The sequence below is a fragment of the Talpa occidentalis genome, unplaced genomic scaffold (assembly GCF_014898055.3).
Source record: "Talpa occidentalis isolate TD23 unplaced genomic scaffold, MPIMG_talOcc4v2.1 talOcc4.14, whole genome shotgun sequence".
In the NCBI taxonomy this organism is placed as follows: domain Eukaryota; kingdom Metazoa; phylum Chordata; class Mammalia; order Eulipotyphla; family Talpidae; genus Talpa; species Talpa occidentalis.
Genome location: NW_023601433.1, coordinates 28,685,738 through 28,704,810, shown reverse-complemented (window position 1 = coordinate 28,704,810; position 19,073 = coordinate 28,685,738). Strand labels below are relative to the sequence as shown.

General features: G+C 55.3%; 2 protein-coding genes across 4 annotated transcripts in view; one reads left to right on the top strand and one right to left on the bottom strand.

The window, feature by feature from the left end:
• RSPH14 (radial spoke head 14 homolog) overlaps positions 1-19,073 on the top strand; it is a 76,910-nt gene that overhangs the window by 9,414 nt on the left and 48,423 nt on the right. The window lies entirely within an intron of this gene.
• The window catches only part of GNAZ (G protein subunit alpha z), a 52,175-nt gene continuing 37,026 nt past the window's right edge, over positions 3,925-19,073 (bottom strand). For both annotated transcript variants that reach the window (XM_037510241.2, XM_054694881.1), the window contains one exon: positions 3,925-5,809. In XM_037510241.2, coding sequence (XP_037366138.1) covers positions 5,465-5,809 — 345 coding nt within the window. In that variant the 3' untranslated portion in view covers positions 3,925-5,464. The remainder of the gene's footprint in view (positions 5,810-19,073) is intronic.

Sequence of the window (19,073 nt, the reverse complement as noted above, 5' to 3'; positions counted from 1 at the left end):
CTCTATGGCTTCCGGGTTGACCCTTGAAGCTGTGACCCAGGTAGAGGGGCACCTTGCTGAGCTTCTGGTGGGGTGAGAACATCTATTTCAGTGACTCCATCGTTAGCAACCTCAGCTTCATCACATGCCCGGGCAGCAACACATAGAATGGGTGCCCATGTCGTTTGCTGGGACAGTCTTCACTTGCAGCTTAGTGTGCTCTCACACTGGTGGTTATTAGTGTGTAATTCCTGGAAGGCATCTTCTGTGCTAGTGAAGTGCCTGGCAGGTGGCTAACACTCAACAAATATTGATTGGTTAGTAGGTTTTATGCCATATTTTAAAGTATATTTGTTAAAGTTACCTGTTTTCTTTCATTCACTCACTCCTTCATTCGTTTGACAAATATGTGTTGGGGTATCTGGGGGGTAGTAAAGCTGCGAAGGGAATTCCCTCTGAATCTGAGCCCCGCCAGGTCTGTTTTGCTGCATTGCCCATAACTACCAGCAGGGGGAGCCACAGAACGGATGACGGTCTGATGCTGCGCGACTCTGTCTCAGGTCCCAGGTGGTGCAGCGTCTGGGAAGGAGAAACCCAGAGGATAGAGGCAGATGCCACGCAGAAGTTGCCACTCCAAGCTCCTTGTCAGCCAGCCTGGGTAACTGATTGCCCGGCATTCTGGGGGAATCTGTCTCTTTTGTTTCTGCTTATCCTGGGTGGACACTGGTCTCATTTTATGCCATTATATAGGAGCCAGCTCCAGTGCCAACATTTAGGATTCTTCTGTAACTGGATTTTGAGGTGCATCAGATTAGGTGCTCCTGCAAGTGTCCCCCTACCAGTCCCACTGGCCATGGACCAGACTCCTTTGGGTGCTCTAATAACAGCCTTGGGCCCTGAGTGGGTATACCTGTGAGTCTGGCCCAGCCCCTGGCACTCTGTCCCTGTCCAGGGTTCTGATAGTTGCTGGCCTAATTCAGCAACAGCAGGAACACCAGCTAGGGGAGGGGAGGGAGGACAGGAGGAGGCACTCAAGCCTCTCCTGTGGAGACAGTCGCTTGGCCTCAGAAAGGAGGAGAGCTGGGCTGGGCAGGGACTGCGTGTGGTCAGGGAGATGTCCAGCTACAGGTCTGATCTGGGTAATTTTGAGGTGTAGGGGGATATCCCAGGAGTCATGCCATCTGGGGGTAGGGAGTAATTGGAGTGGCTGTGTCCAGGGGAAGCTGAAGATGTGGGAGCAGTAGAAGCCTAGTGCGGTGACTGCTGGAGAAGCAAAACGATGTGCTCTCTACTTCCACACCAGGCAGCCTCAGCTGGGCCTACTGCTGCACCCTATTCCCTCTTGCCAGGCAGCCAAGAGGAGCACCCATTTCTCCTGGATCTGACACCATAGGGTAGAGGGATGGGGCTGGCTGCCTCAGAGACAGCTCTCTCCTTTCTCACCTGCCTTCAGGATAGGGTGCAGCAGGGCCTTGGGCACTTCCCTAGGCTGACCGTCTTTGGGGGCACTATGCCCTCCTGGACTTAGCAAACGATGACACCACTGATGGTGACATCTCCCATTTGGTTTCCGGGCTGCCACGCATGGTGATGCCTCCCTGCCTTCCCCCCTCCCCATTCATCTGCCTCTCCCATGGAGAGAGCCTCGCCCTATCTGGCCCAGTCAAGCCAGGCCAGTCCCGGCGGCTGTCCTTGTGCTGTCTCTGGGGTAGGTGGCCTTTCTCAGCCTTCTCCATGAATTACCAAAGGGATGAAGGGCTTCTGGGCATTTGTTGGGTAGAACCAGGTGGCATCTGGCCTAAATCCCATCTCAGTGCTGAAACTAGCCCAGCTCATCTTTTGGTGAGTTCCCCAGGGTGTTGGCCCACCTCCAACACCCTTGTGGCCCCCTTGTCTTCATGGTGCAAGGCAGCTTCCCCAGCAATGCCCTGTGCCAGCTGGACTCACACCCCATGCCCATTTGTCCTAGATGGGCCCATTTGTCCTAGCTCTGGGCCTCCATGGGCTCCAGGGAGTGTGGACAGATGGCGTACAGACCCAGGGGACTCAGGCTCAGTTGCGTCGTTCCTTCAATGCGTGTGACACCGGGAAGTCATCTTCTCTCAGGGGCTCTGCTTTCTTCTCTGTAAAATACAATCAATAATCTTGGCTTTCTGGGAGTAGGGGAGGGTGGAATCAGAGGAACTGGTGTAAGGCTCAACACAGGGCCTTGTTCGTGGTGAACAGTCATGAAGAGGAGCTGAGCTTATCGTGACACTGTCATTGTCCCATAGCACCATCTTGGGTGCCATGTGGGAAGTAGAAGGTACATGTAGCCCCACGAGCTACATGGCAGTGTGTCCTGGAAGAGGAAGTCTGAGTGACCCAAGGGGACCCAGGCTGTGGTCAGTTGACTGCAGAGGACAGGGCTGGGCCAGCTCCTCCTGTGCAGGGCAGCACCTCTCCTAGGACCTTGCTCCCACCGACTCTGGCCTCCTTACTGGCTTCTCTGTTGGTCCTGGAGCTCACTTCCCTCTGGTTAAGCAGGACTCCTAGCTCGTGGGCGGCCACTGCCCTGACCTCCTCTACCTCGCCAGTAGTCGAACCAAGGACCTCCAGCTCAGCCCTCGTCCTCCCCATGCCAGCCACTGTACAGGCTCAGGGGGGAGCATGGGGTGGGCACCCTCCCTCCCTTACCCTGCCTGGCCTGGGTGCTCTAAGCAGTGGCGTGCAGGAGGGAGAGGACTGTCAAGTAGGCCACCCAGGGAGCTGGGCTGTGAGGAAGGGGCAGGGCGTGTCGGAGGGAAGCAGGCAGCAGCTCATGAGAAGAGGAACCTAGAGATCAAGACTACCTGGAGGGTGGGAATCTGTGCCTGTCTCAGGGAATCGGGAGGAAGCACTGTTGCAGGGAAGCCGCCTTTCATTCTCAAACACGTCAGGATGGAAGGCAGAACCCTAGTTCCCTATAACTGTATTTTTAGGTTAAAGAGGCTCTCACGGTGAAATTACTGCTCTTCTCACAGTTGGCATTAAAAGTGCAAAATAAGTTTGGAAGATTTTAAGTCACACATTATTTCTTCTCCCACAAAAGCCCCCTTGGGTGTTTGCTATGTGACGACATGGGAAGTGTGGCGGGAACCCCACCTGGGCTTAGGGGTGGGGGAAACGAGAGTGGGGCTGTATGCCGTGTGTCTGTGGGTGTGCGTGCGTGTGCGCCTGTCTGCTGCTCCTTGCTCAGGGCTCTGTGGGGGTCTTGCATTTAAGGAAGCGATGGCATAGGTGGCTTTGTGCTCCCCTGGGGCTCCTGCCCCAGTCAGGTGCAGAGTCATTAGAGGGCTGAGTGACCACCACTGGTGTCTGTCTTTGCTCCTCCTGTTCTCTGACCGTGGCCTCAACCGTAAAATGGTCACTACTTACAACCTGCTACAGTGGATCATGTTAAATAATTTGTAAGGAGCTTGCCTGCTGCAGCGTGAACAAACTTCCTTGTCTTCTAATTAGTGCTTTCCACCACTTGGAGAGGCCTCTCATCACACCAGCCAGAATCAACAAATGGTGGGCCAGCAGGGTGCCCCTACACTGTTGGGGGTTGTCAGCAACCTCCAGGCTCTCTGGGCACCTCTTCCAATCTGTGGGGCAGCCCTGATCCTGACAGAGGTGTCTTTAGGGTGCAGGGGTCTGGGTGACAGGGAAGCCTGGGTCATGCTGGGTGGGGTCTGAGGAATCATCACCTTCAAACCTCAGCCCCTTGGGGCCCATGGCAGGTCTCCCCTCTTTTGCAGCTTTTTTCCTCTCTTGAGGTTTATTCTTCACATTTATTTCCAAATGATTTTATCTGAATGTGTGGAGGGGGCAAGCATCTCAGCGTGGAGGTGTCCCGGGTAACCCTCCCAGACAGCACCAAGGGTCCAAGGGTGGCCACGCGCCAGTCACACACGCACACAGCACGCCGGGACGAGGCTCGGCTCATTCAGGGTATTTTATTTTCTTAAAGTAGACAATCTTTGACTTTCATACGATCACCAGCTCCTCTTTCCCTCTGTACATCTCTTAAAGTTCATGGCTGTGACTCTGCACACTGACCTTGGACACACGGGTACTGAACAAAGACCGAGAGATTTGGCAAGGGCTCTGGCGGTGCCTTCGCTCTCGACAGCAGGGTTTGGGGTTTGTATTTACACAGGGCCCTTGCCCAAGGTTCTTTCAGGGCCAGTGCCACAGGCCTTGGGCAGGGAGGGCCACACAGGGTCCCGGCAGGGCCTCCCTCAGGCTACACGGTTGGCTGAGCCTTCACAGGAGTCGTAACTGCGCTCAGCCTGTCTCAGGCGCTGTCCCACCTCTCACCTTTCCTCCACTTGCAAAGCCACAGATAACTTATTCTTTAAATACCAAGACATTTAGCTATTGTTCATTCGCTCTAGGTGAAGAACCTTCTTTAAATACACCACATTGATTTTCTGAAATAAAAACAAAGCAGAAACCGCACCAGGAACAAGAGGACGCTGCACAGGCTTATGTACAACACTGCCCTCGAGTCTGCCGCAGGGCGACGCTCGAGTGAGCAGAGGGACACACTCGTCCACAGAACAACTCTGACACTCAGCAAGCCAGACACAAAAAGACCACCTGGAAAAAAAATATGTTTTGGAAATCTGCATTTAAAAAAGAATACTCAACTGCATTTGAAATTTTCTGTATTTCTGTTTTTCTGCGAAACACCACGAGATTTGGCCAAAAAAAAAAAAAAAAAAAAAAAAAAAAAAAGATGTCAGAGAAGAAAAAACAGGTTTTGATTTATAAAACATCAGACTAGTAGAAGAAAAGCTGGAACCCAGCTGGCCTAGTTTGAAACAAATCGCGCCACTCATGTTATTGTGTGGATTTTTGCTGCATATTTTGAAGCTGTTTAAAAAGAGCTGTGAGTGGCTGGAGGTCTGGTTAGTGCTGTCATCTGGCTGTACACCCTGGTTCCAGAACAGACACGGTACAAAGTAGGCCGTTAGTGGGTGTGGCCAGCAGGGCAGGCGCGGACCCTGGCCTGGTCCTCCCTTCTGCTCAGCGGAAAGGTCATCAGTCCGGAGCTCGGGCAGAGCTGGCCTTCTCCAGGTGACCTGGGCGTGGGCGGCCACCTCTCCCAATTGTCCCACGAGGACCCCCATGCAGAGTGGGGCTGACTCAGGAAGGCAAAGTGAAGGGGCAGGAAGGGCTTGTAGTGAACTTGGTGACAGATCCTCAAGTCTTCAAGAGACCTCAATGCTTTGGGGAACTTTGCTATCTTCAGGTGTGTGTGTGTGTGTGTGTGTGTGTGTGTGTGTGTGTGTCTACCTACTTAGCAATCTATCCATATATATTTATGTTTGTGGAATCATAAGGGCCAAGGAGGTGGAGGAGCAGGGGGACATTCTTGAGGTCCCCCATTTTCTGCCCCTGGGCTGCATCTCCCTAGCACAGGTGGGGGTATGACACCCCGTGGGTTTACCACAGGCAAATGAGCTGGCCTGGCTTTTCAGCAAAGACCTATGTACTTGAGATTGTTTTGTATGATGACGTCTGTCACCGCGTCAAAGACAAACTGGATGTTACTGGTGTCGGTGGCACAGGTGAAGTGGGAGTAGATCTCCTTGGTCTCCTTGTTGCGGTTCAGGTCCTCGAACTGCCGCTGGATGTAGACGGCGGCCTCCTCGTAGGTGTTCTGGCCCTTGTACTCAGGGAAGCAGATGGTGAGAGGAATGCGCCGGATCTTCTCCGCCAGCAGGTCCTTCTTGTTCAGGAAGAGGATGAGTGAGGTGTTGATGAACCAGTTGTTGTTGCAGATGGAGTCAAAAAGGCGCAAGCTCTCTGCCATTCGACTCTGGGGGAAGTAAAATGGTTGTGTTAATCAGGGCCCACAGCAAGGACAGACCCTGGGCCCACAGCCCTGCTGGACAGGCAGGGTCTTAGCAAGGTCTCTCAGGCCAGTACCAGCCCCCACAAGTTCTTCCTCTGCGAGATCAAATCTGTCTTCATCCATCTCCCACTGGTGTCCCTGAGGTGGCCGGCGCCACCCACTCTGCTCCTTGAGAGCCTGCTGTGTGTTACCTGCTCATCTGGGCACCCATGGTCAGTGACCTTAACAGGTGGCTTCAGGACTGTGGCATGACCACCTTCGTCTCTGTGGCCAGGGCCATCTCCACCCTCATACCCGCGGCCAGCCCACCCACACCTGCATGTGCAGGCTAAGGCCTCCCCTAGGAGACACTGTCAGGTCAAGTCTTTTTCAACAGGAGCGTGGGCAGCTCTCTGCCCGCCAGTCAATTCCATCCTGCTGGCGTTTTTGGCTCAGTCCTTTGAGTCTTCACTCTGCCATGTGATATCACCATAGTCCTCAGCCAGAGTCCATGAGGGGGTAAACTGTGCTTCCAAAACCAAAGGTGCCATTCGAGAACTGGGGAAAGCTCAGGCCCCTCTCCTCCTGCTGGGCTGATTCAAAGTCACTCAAGACCTCTACTTGCCCAGGGCAGGATCCTGTGGGCCTGTCCTTTGGCACAGAACATGAGATTAGTGGCCCAGTGACCACAGAATGTGGCACGTAGCCACCCATTACATCCCTTTTCTGAGGACCTTAAATGTGTGCTAGTGGCTACGGGCTTTTAAAAAAAAAATAACAATGTGCTTCACTCCCAAACTCATGGTTGCTACACAGAAGTGACAATTCTAGCTTTTAACTGTACAATTCAACAACAGAAAGCCAGACTCCTCCATTAAGAAATGGGCAGCAGATCTGAACAAACAGAAAGATAAATACACAAGGAAAATGTTCATCATCGCTCTCAATAAAGGAGATGCAGGTCAAAACCACGTGAGATGCTGCCATCTGGTACCTGTGAGACCAGCACTAATTAAAAAGAACCCCAACAAGAAGTGCTAGAAAGGACACAGAGGATGAGGAACCCATTACACTGCTGGTGGGAATGTAAACTGGTTCAGCACTATGGCAAGCAATCTGGATTTACCTTTAAAAACTAAAAATGGAGGGTCCTCCCCGGTGGCGCAGCGGTTAAGCGCTGGGTTGCGAAGCTGCCCGCAGCCTCTGCAGCGCCGGTTCGATCCCCGGCCGCAGAGCAAGGGTCCCACATGGTGCACAGACCTCTCCTGCCGCCCGCTGCTCCCCTCAGCAGTGTACTTCGGTCCTTCTGCCTGTTCTGCTCCCTGATCTGGCTCTGGTGAATTCTCTCACCCTCCCGCGCTTCTGACTGTACCCAGTGCTTGTATAAATAAATAAATAAACAAACAAATAAATAAATCTTTAAAAAACAAAAAACTAAAAACGGAAATAATGGCATGACCCAGCAGTCCCACTCTTGGGCACCTATCTAAAGAACATGAAACCATCAGCTCAAAAATCTTTATGTCCTATAATGTTTATAACAGCACTTTTTACAACAGCTAGGGCATGACGTCACCTAAATGCCCACCGACAGAAGACTGGGTCAAGAAGGGGTGGTAAACCTGCACTATGCAACACCATTCATTCATTCAGCCGTAAGGAAAGATGAAATATTCCCATTTACAGAAAAATGGAAGGAATTTGAGGAAATTATGTGCAGTAAAGCAAGTCAGAATGAGAGACAAATATTGGACATTTTCACATTTACATAACGGACACTCAATGAAAGAACGTAACTTATAAAAACTAGTGAACATTAATAAGGTGAGATTCATAACTGCAGAGCCCCTATTTGCGCAGATGCCCTGTCTCCATAGGCTTCAAGGCCAGGCAGGATTCAAGGCCTGTGGAAGGAAGCTTCCAAGCGGTTATGCTACCAGGCTAGATGTCTCACACAGTCACCCCCAAATAGGTGCTAGGTGTTTATGGCCTGCAGGTGGACTGCCACCACTACATCCCTCCATGCATGGGGCCCCTCAGCTGAGGAGAGCAGTCAAGTCCCAAAGTGGAAAGCAGGCAGGGCTGGAGCCACCTGGTCCCTTGACTTGGTGTCCCTGTCACCATGGTATGTGCACTCTCCCAGCCTGGGCACTGCCAGGTGGTAGAGTAGCATCCTGCCGCCTTACATCACAAATCACTGAAAAAGGAGTGTGCTAATTTGGGCTGTAATGCTGCAAACTGTAAAGTATGCATGAGTGTGAGCGAGTATGGAGGAACGAGAACCCCAGGTGCTGCCTCCTGGACAGGCCTCCAGAGCCCTGGCCCATGCTGCAGCAGCACCAGACCGCCTTTATCTTCCTGCCTTTCATGTTCTGCTCACCCTTTATGGCCTCACTCAAGGCCCCTTCTGGAAGGTGCCCTGCTCATGTCCCTGTGGCGCCCATCTGGCGGTGCCTCCTGTATTAAGGTATTTCCAGTCCTTCAGCTTGGTCTCTGGGGCCTTCCCTCACACCTCCCTTGACCTTGGAGGGAATGCTCGGCTTTGAGAGCCAGCTGTGGCTCTGTTCTTCTCCCTAGCCCCTCCCTGGCTGGGTGGGGTTCCACCCTGTCACCAGGTTGTCCTATGACTCTGTCTATTTGATGTCATGGGTCAGAGCTGCTGCTGAGGGGCCCAAAGGTGGTTAAGATGGGGGTGGGCACCTTCCTCCTGCAGTTGGACTGAGCCACTGTGGTGAATGAAGCCAAGGGCAGCCTTTGGTGTTCTGGGCAACAACCACTGCTAGCATATCACCTCGACCTGCTGACTCTCCCCACCAGCTGGACACAAACAGCCTCTCCTCATACTCTGAATCAGAGGAATAAATTCTGTACCCTAGGCCACGCTGCAAGGGAGAAGGCTGTGCTTCTCTCTCTCCCCGTGTGAGCCTGGACTAGCACAAGTGACAACTGTCTTCCCACCAATCACATGTTCTCTGCCTGCAAGATGCCCTCATGCCTTCACCTTCCCAGGTGCAGCACAACAGAGGTCACGGATGCTTTGCCCAAGAGGAAACACACCTGCGAGTAGTTGCCTGTGATGCCAGCCCAGGGCTGATGCCCACCCAGCTCTCTCCAGGACCTGCTCTCCAGCGAGATAGCACCTTCTAGGATTCTGGGGTTTGCACTTATATAAATAACACAGAGCAGATGATTCTCGTCAGAAGCTGGTGCAATGGCAGGAATCTCACTGCTCATTGGTGAGAAACCACTGACTTGTAACAAAGCATGTCAGACACCAGGCAGCAGCTGGTGGCTGGATGCATTCCCTGAGCTGATATAGAAGTCATTTCTTGGCCATTTGCAAAAAGGAAGCTCCTGTTTGAACAGGTCAAGATATATTTAACACCAATAAAAGGACTTTCCTACGCTATGGCTGGACCAGACCACTTGCCCCAAGAGGCTTCCAGTTTTTTGGTCAGCGTCTGGAGTCTTTCTCAGTGCCAAACTCAACCCATACAGAGCTGCCAGCACCTGTGGTGGCTTGGCCCAGTGCAGCTCCTGGAAGGACATTCTGGGTGGGGGGGCAGTGGCCCGGAGGAGCTGAGGCATGAAATGGAGTCTGCACCTGGTTAGTGAGGGGCCATGGCCCCAAGGTCCTGACTCTCCAGTCTTTCCTGGAGTCACAACAAGGCAGATACTCCTGGTTATAGGCATGGGGCTTGGGGCCAGCGGTCTGGGTTTACACTTACTGCTAAGGCTTGCTGGATCCTGCACAAATTATTTCTCCTCTCTGAGCCTTAAGTCCCTCATCAGCAAAATGGAGGTGGTGGCAGCATCCAAGTCTCAGTGGGCACTCTCCTCTTGCCTTGGCAATGGGGCATGCCCTGACTCCTCACTGGAAGACCTGCCCTCCCACCCCAATCTAAGGCTGCTGTAGGGTATGCTTACCAATGGCAGAGGCAGCTCCCAGAGGCGGAGAGCAGCTTAACTCTGCAGGCTGAGTTCAGTCAGCACTCACAGAGGTCCTGGGACCAGTGACCCCTTCATTTATGCTCCCACAGGCCCACGTCAAGCCTGGTTCCTCCAGGTGCTCCTGTGACTGCTCAGTCTGGAGGTCCAGTCTCCACCCAGGTCTTGCCCCCTCATGGCCTGAAAAGAGGTGCGGGAGCTGGCTAATGCCCAGGCGGGTACACTGGGTCTCACTGCCTGGTCTATGTGATGGAGCATCAGCACCTTCTGGCTCAGCGCCTCTCACTTGCTGCAGGTCTGTCTTCCTTGCAATAGGTGGCCCTAGCTGCTTGTGGGACAGTCCCAAATGCCAGGCCCAGCAGCTCTGGTTACTTGCTTCCCCGAGTTAATAGGTCAGGCTGATGAGCTGTGTCCTGGGAGGGATGCGTTTGTTTTTCTGCATCCTGGCTGGGCGGGAGAGGGTTGCTTCCCAGAGAACCTGCTTTGGACCTGATTGTGGACACCAGAGTCGCCCAAGAGGCAAAGGGACCTGCCCACGTTACCCTCTTGGCTTCTCCCAGCATGTCTATCTTCGGCTGCTCCAAGAGCTCACTGGCTTGCCTGAAGGGTGGGACAGCAGGCATCCTTCAGGCCTGGGGTCTGGGTCGCTTAGGGTGAATTTTGAATCCCTCCTTGGCTGGGAGCATTTCTCAGTCCTTCTAAGACACGGTAGTTTCTGGGGGTGGGGGGGGGCAGAGGTAAGAGAGCTGGCTAATGACTTCAGGTTGCCAGTCCACCCGGTCTTGCCAAGTTGTGCCCTCCTGGGGCTTCATTCTAGCCTCCAGTTTTCCCTCCTCATGGGCCATTTCCTTCTTCCCTCCAGAAACCTCTGAAGCCTCTCATGCAGCTGGTCTCCCATCTGTGACAGAATGCAGGCTTCCTTCTGTGGCATATTTGCAATGGAACAGGCTTCGGGCAGGCTGGGACTGGGTGCCTATTTTTGGAGCTGGGAAACCTTAGTCTCTTTACCACACAGTAATGGACCCATCATTTTCCAGTTCATAAGGACATCCTGAGGCAGCCGCATGGGCAGGCAGATGGGGAAATGAATACCCGAGGCCTCAGAGCCCCAAATCTGACTCTTGATCCACCAAATGCACCCCATTGGTGGTTGCCCACAGCAATGGGTGCCCAGAAGTCAGCATCCCATCCACCTTTTCCTCACAGGCCACCACACATGTTCTCTTAGGACCCAGTACCTGTATGGGTGACTCACCGAACACCCCTGGAGAGATGAGGCTTGGGGCCAGCCAGGGACACAGGCGCAGGCACGCTCTGAAACCTCCCTCCCCATTTCTTAAGCTCCTAGGAACGCTGCACCCTTAGCTCCCACCTCCTCAGGACTCACTGGGACAGTTCCTGCGACTTTGTGTTCCTTGTGGCCATACACAGGCCAGCCCTTCACTTGTGTCATTCTGGGCAAGATCCTGGTTTCTCAGTGCCAGGGCCCCTCACTTATGAGAAGGTAACGACGCCCGCCCTACAAAGAGCGTGCCTTTTAATGGAGAAGATGCAGGTTTATACTCAGTTTTCATCATTGGTTGTGGGGCCCCGAGCCGCTCACTGACTAGGGTCCTCATCAGGTTGCAGGATGGGTGGGGCCACAGGCAAGTGACCCCATACGTCTGGCCTGATGGAGGCCCCGGGACCAACCCTGCTGTCCCCCGTTAGCACACAGGGCCCCCTGACTGCTGTCCCAGGAAGGAGCAGGCTGTGTAGGCTAATGGTTAAAACTCCTACTCTGGCAGCTCTAATACATGGAGACACTACTCTCTGCACCCCTTGGGGCTCCCATCGCCTCCTTCCATCCCTGATAGTCCTTCCAGAAGGCCCAGGTACACTCCAGGCTGCCTGTTTCCATGCTAGCTCCCAATTCCAATCCACCCCTTTTCCAACACCCTGTCATCTCTCGAGTGGGTGCACACTCCAGAAGTGGTGGCACTGGCCCCTCCCTAACCCTGGTTTATACAGCCCAACCCGGCCACATGGGGGGGCTGAGGAGGGGTGTCACCTGCTACCTATGGTTCTCACTGGGTAGGGAATGTGCCGGGGTGGCAGTGAATGACATGGTGAGTAGCTGGGAAAGGCTCTGTACTGACCCATCCTATCTCTCTGTTCACCCCCATCAGGTCTGTACCCCACAGAGTGGGTCTAGTATAGGGAAAGGCCAGTCGGCCCATCCAGGGGCCCAGTGGGGTCTCAGTTTTCATGATCAGTTGTGGGGCCCCACAACTCGGGCTGCAGACTTCACATAAAATGGGGGCAACATCAAAGTTTCAGCTTTTCCCAGTAACAGCCTGAACCCTGGGGGCCGAGTGCCCTAGAAAACCAGGCTGGCACCCCAATACCCCTTTACTGCTAAGCTTCCACAGTCCTCACCCCTTCCTTGTCTCCCTGGGCAGACACTCTCTGGGTGCCCTCCTGCAGGGGATGCTGTTCTAGGCACGAGGGAGACGGGGAGGTGAGGGAAAGGCTCTGCTCTCAACGAGCGGGACGGTAGGTCCCACGTCCCAGGCAGGACGAACAAGCTGATGTGCTGTGCAGTGGCCGACGAGGGGCAGGAGCCCTGCTCCACCTGCCACCAGCTCTTCACTGTGGTGAGCCTCCCCTGAGAAATGGAGTCCATAAAGCCCCCCTCACCAGGTGGCCAAGGGCTAAAGTATAACATGCATTGAGAGTCTGGGCCCCACACCCAGATGCAGTGTATCGGCAACCATCACAGGCATGACTCTGGGGTAAAAGGGGAGATGTCCTAGAGCAGGGGGCATTTCAACTGTGTCTTGGCGGGGGTGGGGGTTGGGGAGGGGAGGGAAGGGGAGGGCTCTGAAAGGAACAGAGGAAGCAGGGAAGAGGAAGGCGTGGAGGTTGGCGTTGCAGTGTGGGAAGTGTGGTGGAGGCGGCAGTGCAGGGCCAGGGCCTCAGCACTGGCTCAGGTATTGGCGATCCTCGAACCTGGCAGGCTCTGTCCTGCTTGGGACTCAGTTTCCTCCTCTGTCAGTTGCGTTCTCAGTTCTGTCACCATCAGGAAAACCCAAGTCTGTCAGTCATAGAAAAGCCTGGAGTGTTTGTTCATGGGGACCGTGAATCCTGTTTTTCACACTGGAAGTAGAGCTAGGAGGCTGGGCTGGGCTGGGCTGTGGAGTGAAAGAGCTCCATTCACCCTGGACAGTCAGCCCAGTGGCTCTGCCCATCCTGAAGCTGTGCCACCAGGCCTAGCCCGGGCAACAGAGTACCAGGCGCCAAGGGTGCTGAGGGCAGGACCTGGGAGTGAGGCCGCCTGATAGCACCCTGGTTGGACAGCCAACGCCTTATACAGAGCCGGAGGTCAAGCTGGGAGCCTTCACAAAGTGAGAGCCAGTCATCTGGTCCTCTAAGCTCCCACTGTGGTGGAAGGCTGAGGATCAGCAGTGTATGAAGGGGTGCTGCTGTCGACTGGCAGGGTGTGGCTTGAGGGTGGAGGGGTGCTATTGACAGGGTGAGGAATGTACCTGGGCAGTCTGGTGTTCATTTTCAGGGGAGTACTGGCTCCCCTCCTCTTAATCAGTGCCAGAGGCAGGTGAGGCCTGGAGACCATGCTTGGATCTCCTTTGACCAACCTGAGCCCTGCCAATGGGCAGCCTGGGCAAGGAGTCCCCAGACTTCTCCAGTGGGGAGGATTGGGTTCCATCCTCAGATCCATGCCCCAAAGTCCTGGCTGCTGCACAGGGTGGAGGGTTGAGGGCGGTGTTAGATGCATCAGCAGCTGTGGAACAGTGTGTACACAGGGTTGTACCACCAGAGTAAATTCCTTCCAAGGACAGTCCCTCAGGGAAACAGCGTATTCTATCTCCAAAGAATGGGGGGCTGTGAGAGGGATGTGGTCATTCATCAAAGCTGTAGAGAGATCTAAGAGGGCCTGCAGGGTGCTCAGAGAGTCCTGCTTGGGGCTGCAAGTAGTAGGTGGTAGCTGCACTTGAAGTGCCCCTGGCCGCTCAGTTCACTGCAGGTCCTCATCCTTCCTGAGTTCATTTCCCTTTGGGCCCTCATGTTGTCCCAGCGGAGCTCAGAGGTGCAAGATCGTGGTCTGTGTCAACTCTCAGGTTGAGGGGTGCAGGACAGGAGGGGTCCCCTGGGAACATGGTGGTGATAGGAAAAAGAACTAGAGTCCCAGACGGCGCTGGGGGCTTCTGAGGGAGGTGGCAACTGCTGGGAACCCGGACAGACAAGACTGAGACACCAAAGGTGGTGGACGGAGGGTGCTGATGAATAGGTGGGGGAGAGGGCAGGGTGGGACCTGGAGGGGAGAAAGGTGCCTGCCAGCAGGGCCTCATCTGCTCACTAGGCCCCATGCTGCTGTCACAAAGATGCCGTTTGGTGAGCTTCGGAATGCTCTGCTCTCCCGCCGGGGAGACGGCCACAGTGGGGCACCGTGGCAGAGCTGTCCCCACCCAGCTGCCTCCAGTCCCCATCCTCACCTGAGGTTTCCTTTGTGCTTCCGCTTTCTAGACTCCCCCAGCCAGATGAGTCCCTTCCTGCATGAGGAGAGCCTTCCCACAGTGCACTGTCCTCCCCTCCCCCCCAGGGTACTTGGGCGTGTCCAGCTCATTGTTCTTCTTTCCTCTGGCCCCAGCGCCACCTGCCCTGACCACAGCCCCAGGCGGCTGTGTTGCTGGTTGTGGTCATCTGATCTCCTGGCCGCACACCACTGAGTATGCGGCCCCTTGGCTACATTCCCTGTGGGAGGCATTCCAAGTCACTGGGGAGCTCGGACTGCCCAGCGTCTCACTTGCCACTGCCTGACACGTCACAGGGCAAACAACTCAGTGAGCACTGACACCCAGAGCCTGGTATGTGTGTCGCGGGCAAGGGCAGGGCCAGCCCAGCATCCTGCACCAATGCCAGGAATATTGCCAGTCCTTTCTTGGGGTCCCACCACTTTGGGGGAGGAAAAACCCACCTAAGGACACAGCCCTCTGCGCGCTGGGCCCCCGGAGCCAGGTGATTTCCTGCTGACGTCTAGGAACATGCTCTGGTGTTCTGCTCTGTGACTGGGGGCTTCTGGTTGGAAACAACAAGGAGCAGCACCCCCCAGGGGCAGTGAGGGACTGAGGTTTCAGGAATGGGGCTAGTGGGGGTGGGACAGGGGACGATGACATGGAATTTGTCCTGCCCTGAGTTCGTGCTGAGGCCTGGGTGGGGCTGGCTGACTCAGATGCCAGAACTTATTCTACCGCCAAACCGCAGTATGACCCTGGGTACATCACTTTCTCTCCTGCACCCTGGTTTCTGACTGCTCTGCTGCAGTGACTGAGGGCTGTGTGGCTGGCACTGCCGGCAGCTCTTGCCATTCACCCATTCTGAGTATCCTCTCCTGATTGCGACCCTCTAGTCCCTGGGCTCCCCCATAACCCACACATCAGGGCAGCTGCTGGGTCCTGCCGGGAGTCTGAGACTTTCCTGAGGCTCCCTTTGTGGCTGGACTGAGGCTTCTGTGTTTGCCTCTCATCTGACCTGGACCTTGAGGTGTGGCCTCCCCTGTGGCCAGTGGATGGACACAGCATTTGTCTAGCTCTGTCGGTCTCTCCTTTGGGGGAGGCCACTGTACACCCTCCCCCTCCCCTGTCCTCAAGAAGCTTATGAGGTGTGTGTGTATGGGAGGGGATTGATAGTAGGTGACAGAGATGAGCAGACGGACCAAAAACAGACAGTAAGGTGGGATGGCCACCCTTCAGCAGCCGCCCAGCGCGAGAGCAGGTAGAAGAGGCCTGAGTCATCTCTGCTCACGCCTGCAGGGATGGGGATGGAGCACTGTGACTTTTCCAGGCAGCTCCATCTTTGGGCTGTCGCCCATTGAAACCATATTTCTCTATCTCCCCTAGCTGCACTCCCACCCCACGCTATCTTATCCTCTATTCAAGTGTCTCCCAGAGGCCGGGACCTGTGTGCTCAGCTCACCCTGTGCCTGCATGGAATTACCATAGCCCCATGAAGACAAAGGCCAGACATGGTCAGGGTCCAGCTGCCCACAGGAAGACGGTAGGCGCGGCGGCTCTGAGCAGCCCTCTGCTCTCAGGGCTCAGGAGCAGGGCAGTCCCTCAGGTCCTCCCCAGTGCTGAGCTGCTGAGTATCTGTGACAGCAGCTGCAACCCAGGGTGACTGGTCCCCTCCCTCCACTGAGCTTAGTGCTCAGACGCTCAACAGACTTGCTGCTGCTTCCATGACAACTGGAGAAGAAGCCTCCGCCCGCAGAACCCCTCACGGCAACACAGACTGATGGCAGGAGGAAGCTGCCGATCCTTGAGCCTGGCTAGGCACGGCTCCAAGGAGCGCACAGGCCTAACCCCGGCTAGCTGGCCAAACAAACGTCATCCATCACTCCTACTTGTTGAGGAGGGTATCTGGGAGTTGGGGGGGGGGCGCTGTTCTCTGAGGGGCAGGGCAGTGAGGAGGGGAGAAGGGAGGTTGACACCTTATGGAACAGTCTCTTGCCCTTGTCACTTGTGGCAGTGTTAGCCCCTGATGGCTCTGGGTCTTGCCTCCTCTGTGTGGTGACTGTCATGGTGCCCAGATGTCCAGCCCCATGTGTCTCAGAAAAGTGGCTATAGGGGTACAAGATGTGTTGGGGAAAGCAGCACAGTGGGGGTACTCCCAACATTTTCATTTTATAGATGTAGAATTAGGCCCCAAGGGCTTACCTGGCCTGCTTGGGGGGCTCTGCCCAGCCCACTACCCCTGTTCCAAAGAACATCAGATAGCTAAAGTGACCCTTCAGCTTGGTCATTCCCCCACTGCTACTGGCCTCAGGAAAGAGAGTGTCTGGGGACAGAGCTGTATGACCAGGGTCACGTCCAGACCAATCTGGTCAGCGGTCCCTCCTCTTCCTCCTACAAACTTAAATGTTGCTGTGCAGGGCAGGGGAATTGGATTAATGAGGCTGATGAATCAATGAGCCCATTACTGTCTGCAGGGGCAGTACAAAGAGGGGTGGTACTGGCAGTCAGCAACAGGGGCGGCAGGGGTAAGCTGGGGTGTGGGCCCCTCCCTCCCCCATCCCGGGCTCTCAGGGCCTCTGGTGAGCCGCCTTCTCCCGCAGAGCAGTTCCGCGCCCCGCGGCTTCCTAGGCCCAGGTCAGCTGCATCCACTACCCAAGTATGGGCCCTGGAGCCCAGGAGTCAAGCTGTCTCTGAAACTGTGTGGGAGCCCCTGGAGTGCCGAGACCAGGAGAGACAAGCAGGGACAACAGCTCAGAGCTTCATCCCCGTTCCTCCTCCCCTTCCCAGTCATAGGCAAAGAGAGCCTCCCCTTCTCCACAACTTCTTCCGCACCCCTTCTGGACACCCCACGTTTTCCTGCCTCCCCCTGCTCTCTGATTCCAGGGCCCCAGTCATAGGTCTGGGGTATCTGTACTCTCATAACCCATTCAGCTCAGCACCCAACCCTCTTCCCTCTGACCCACTTTTCTCCTTGACTCACTAAGGCCTTAGGGCTCCCTGGGTGACAGGTGGGATGGTCTGAGGGGGACAGCAGCTGACCCCTTAGCGAGGCAGGAAGCATTCCTACAGAGTGGGGGCCTGAGCAAAGAGCCTGTCTATCCTGCCGCCAGGCCCACTGGGGCCGCCCTGGTTCTCCCTGAACTTTACCTTACCTGAGCATCTTGGTCCTGCTGGCGAGCCATGAGACAGCAGTTATTTTGGGCTACGGTGAAATGAGTCACAATAGAAATGTGGTCAACAGGCAATAGGAGGAGGTGGAGCCTGGCGCCCCCCACCCACCAAGTGCAGCTCTTCCTAAGTGGGCACTTGGTCTGGGTGCAACATGAAGATGCGAGTCCAGCCTCCCTGGTGCCTTGGGGGCCCTTCTGCACCTCTTCTCTGGACCCCAGGGGTCACTGGGAGACATACCTGAAGCTCCTGCCAAGTGCAGAGCATGCACCTGCCTTGAGGGAGACAGAAGCAGCCTTCCTGGCGTATGAGAACCGAGCACCCCAGGAGAGGGACACACATGCCACCAACAGTTCCACACCACAGCATGCAGGCCAGAGGGGAGGGGACATGGGAGGAGGGGCACTGATGAATGAGCTGACTCCTGCCAGAGGAGGAGGCACCCCAGGTCGTGGGTACAACCCCTCCGGCAGAGGTTCTGGTGTTGCTCCGCCGACGTCCTGTCCTGTCCTGTCCTGTCGGCAGCACCTCCAGACAACTGGTGTCTGTCCACCTTTCTACTGCTATCACCTTCATCTCTCACCAGGACTATCTCCCTGCTTGTGTCCTGATCATCTCATTGCCCTGAACAAAACTTTCCAGGGGCTTCCGTCACAGCTGAATGACTCTCCAACCTCTGCCTGGCTTCCCAACTCCTCCAGGGCCACATCCTTCTCTCCCTGCCTCAGGCCTGGCCCCTCTTCTGGGTTCATGAGAGGACAGGTTCCCAAGCCTTCCCTGACACCCCCCCCCATTGAAGTACCCTCTAGTCATCATCCTAACCTTGTTAATTGGCTGTACAGCTTTTAGCACCATCGGGCCCTCTTCTTACTGTCCGTCATCTGCCCTGTTGTCAGAGGCAGAGTGCTCTCCAGTGCCCAGCCAGGGCAGTGCGCCCAATGAGAGCAGGTGTGGGTGAGAGCAGGTGTGGGTGCCTGGGCGGCCCCGCACTCCTGTACAGGTGCGCCCACCCCGGGCCTGTCCCACCGATAGTCTGACAGGGTGGGTGGGGAGGGGCGTGCAGGCCTCACACTCCTCTGGACTCCCCCTGCAAAATTCCTGGCATGGGGTTGGGGCCATCAAAGACAGCAGGGCAGGGCATTCCCTCCCCAGCAGCTGGCACTCACAGTCCTGGCCTTCAGTGATGTTTGGCTCCAGTTCTTTCTCATTTCCGCTTCATTGTTCAGTGACTCAATCTGGCAAAACTAACTGGAAAAGTGTTTGATAAGCAGGTACTCTTCAGGCTTGAAAATGATCAGGAACTATCTGCTCCTGTGTCTTGGTGGATGAAGCCTCTGATTTTATTTTCCTATTTCATACCCCATGGCCAACCCCTGCGGTTTTTTTGTACAGACACACCCCAGGACCCGATACATGTGCTGTGGTTGAGGACACCGTGTGGGCCAGGCAGCCTCTGCTGCCACCTGCAGAACCAGCCCTGAGGCCACAGGACTCACACATTAAAGCAGAGATTAGCGAGTGGCACACAAGATTAGCAACTCCAGGCGGTGTACCTCACACAGTCACATTCTCCAGGGCCTTGAGTTTTCCTGGCTCCTCGACCTTTCCCTTTCCCCAGGGAA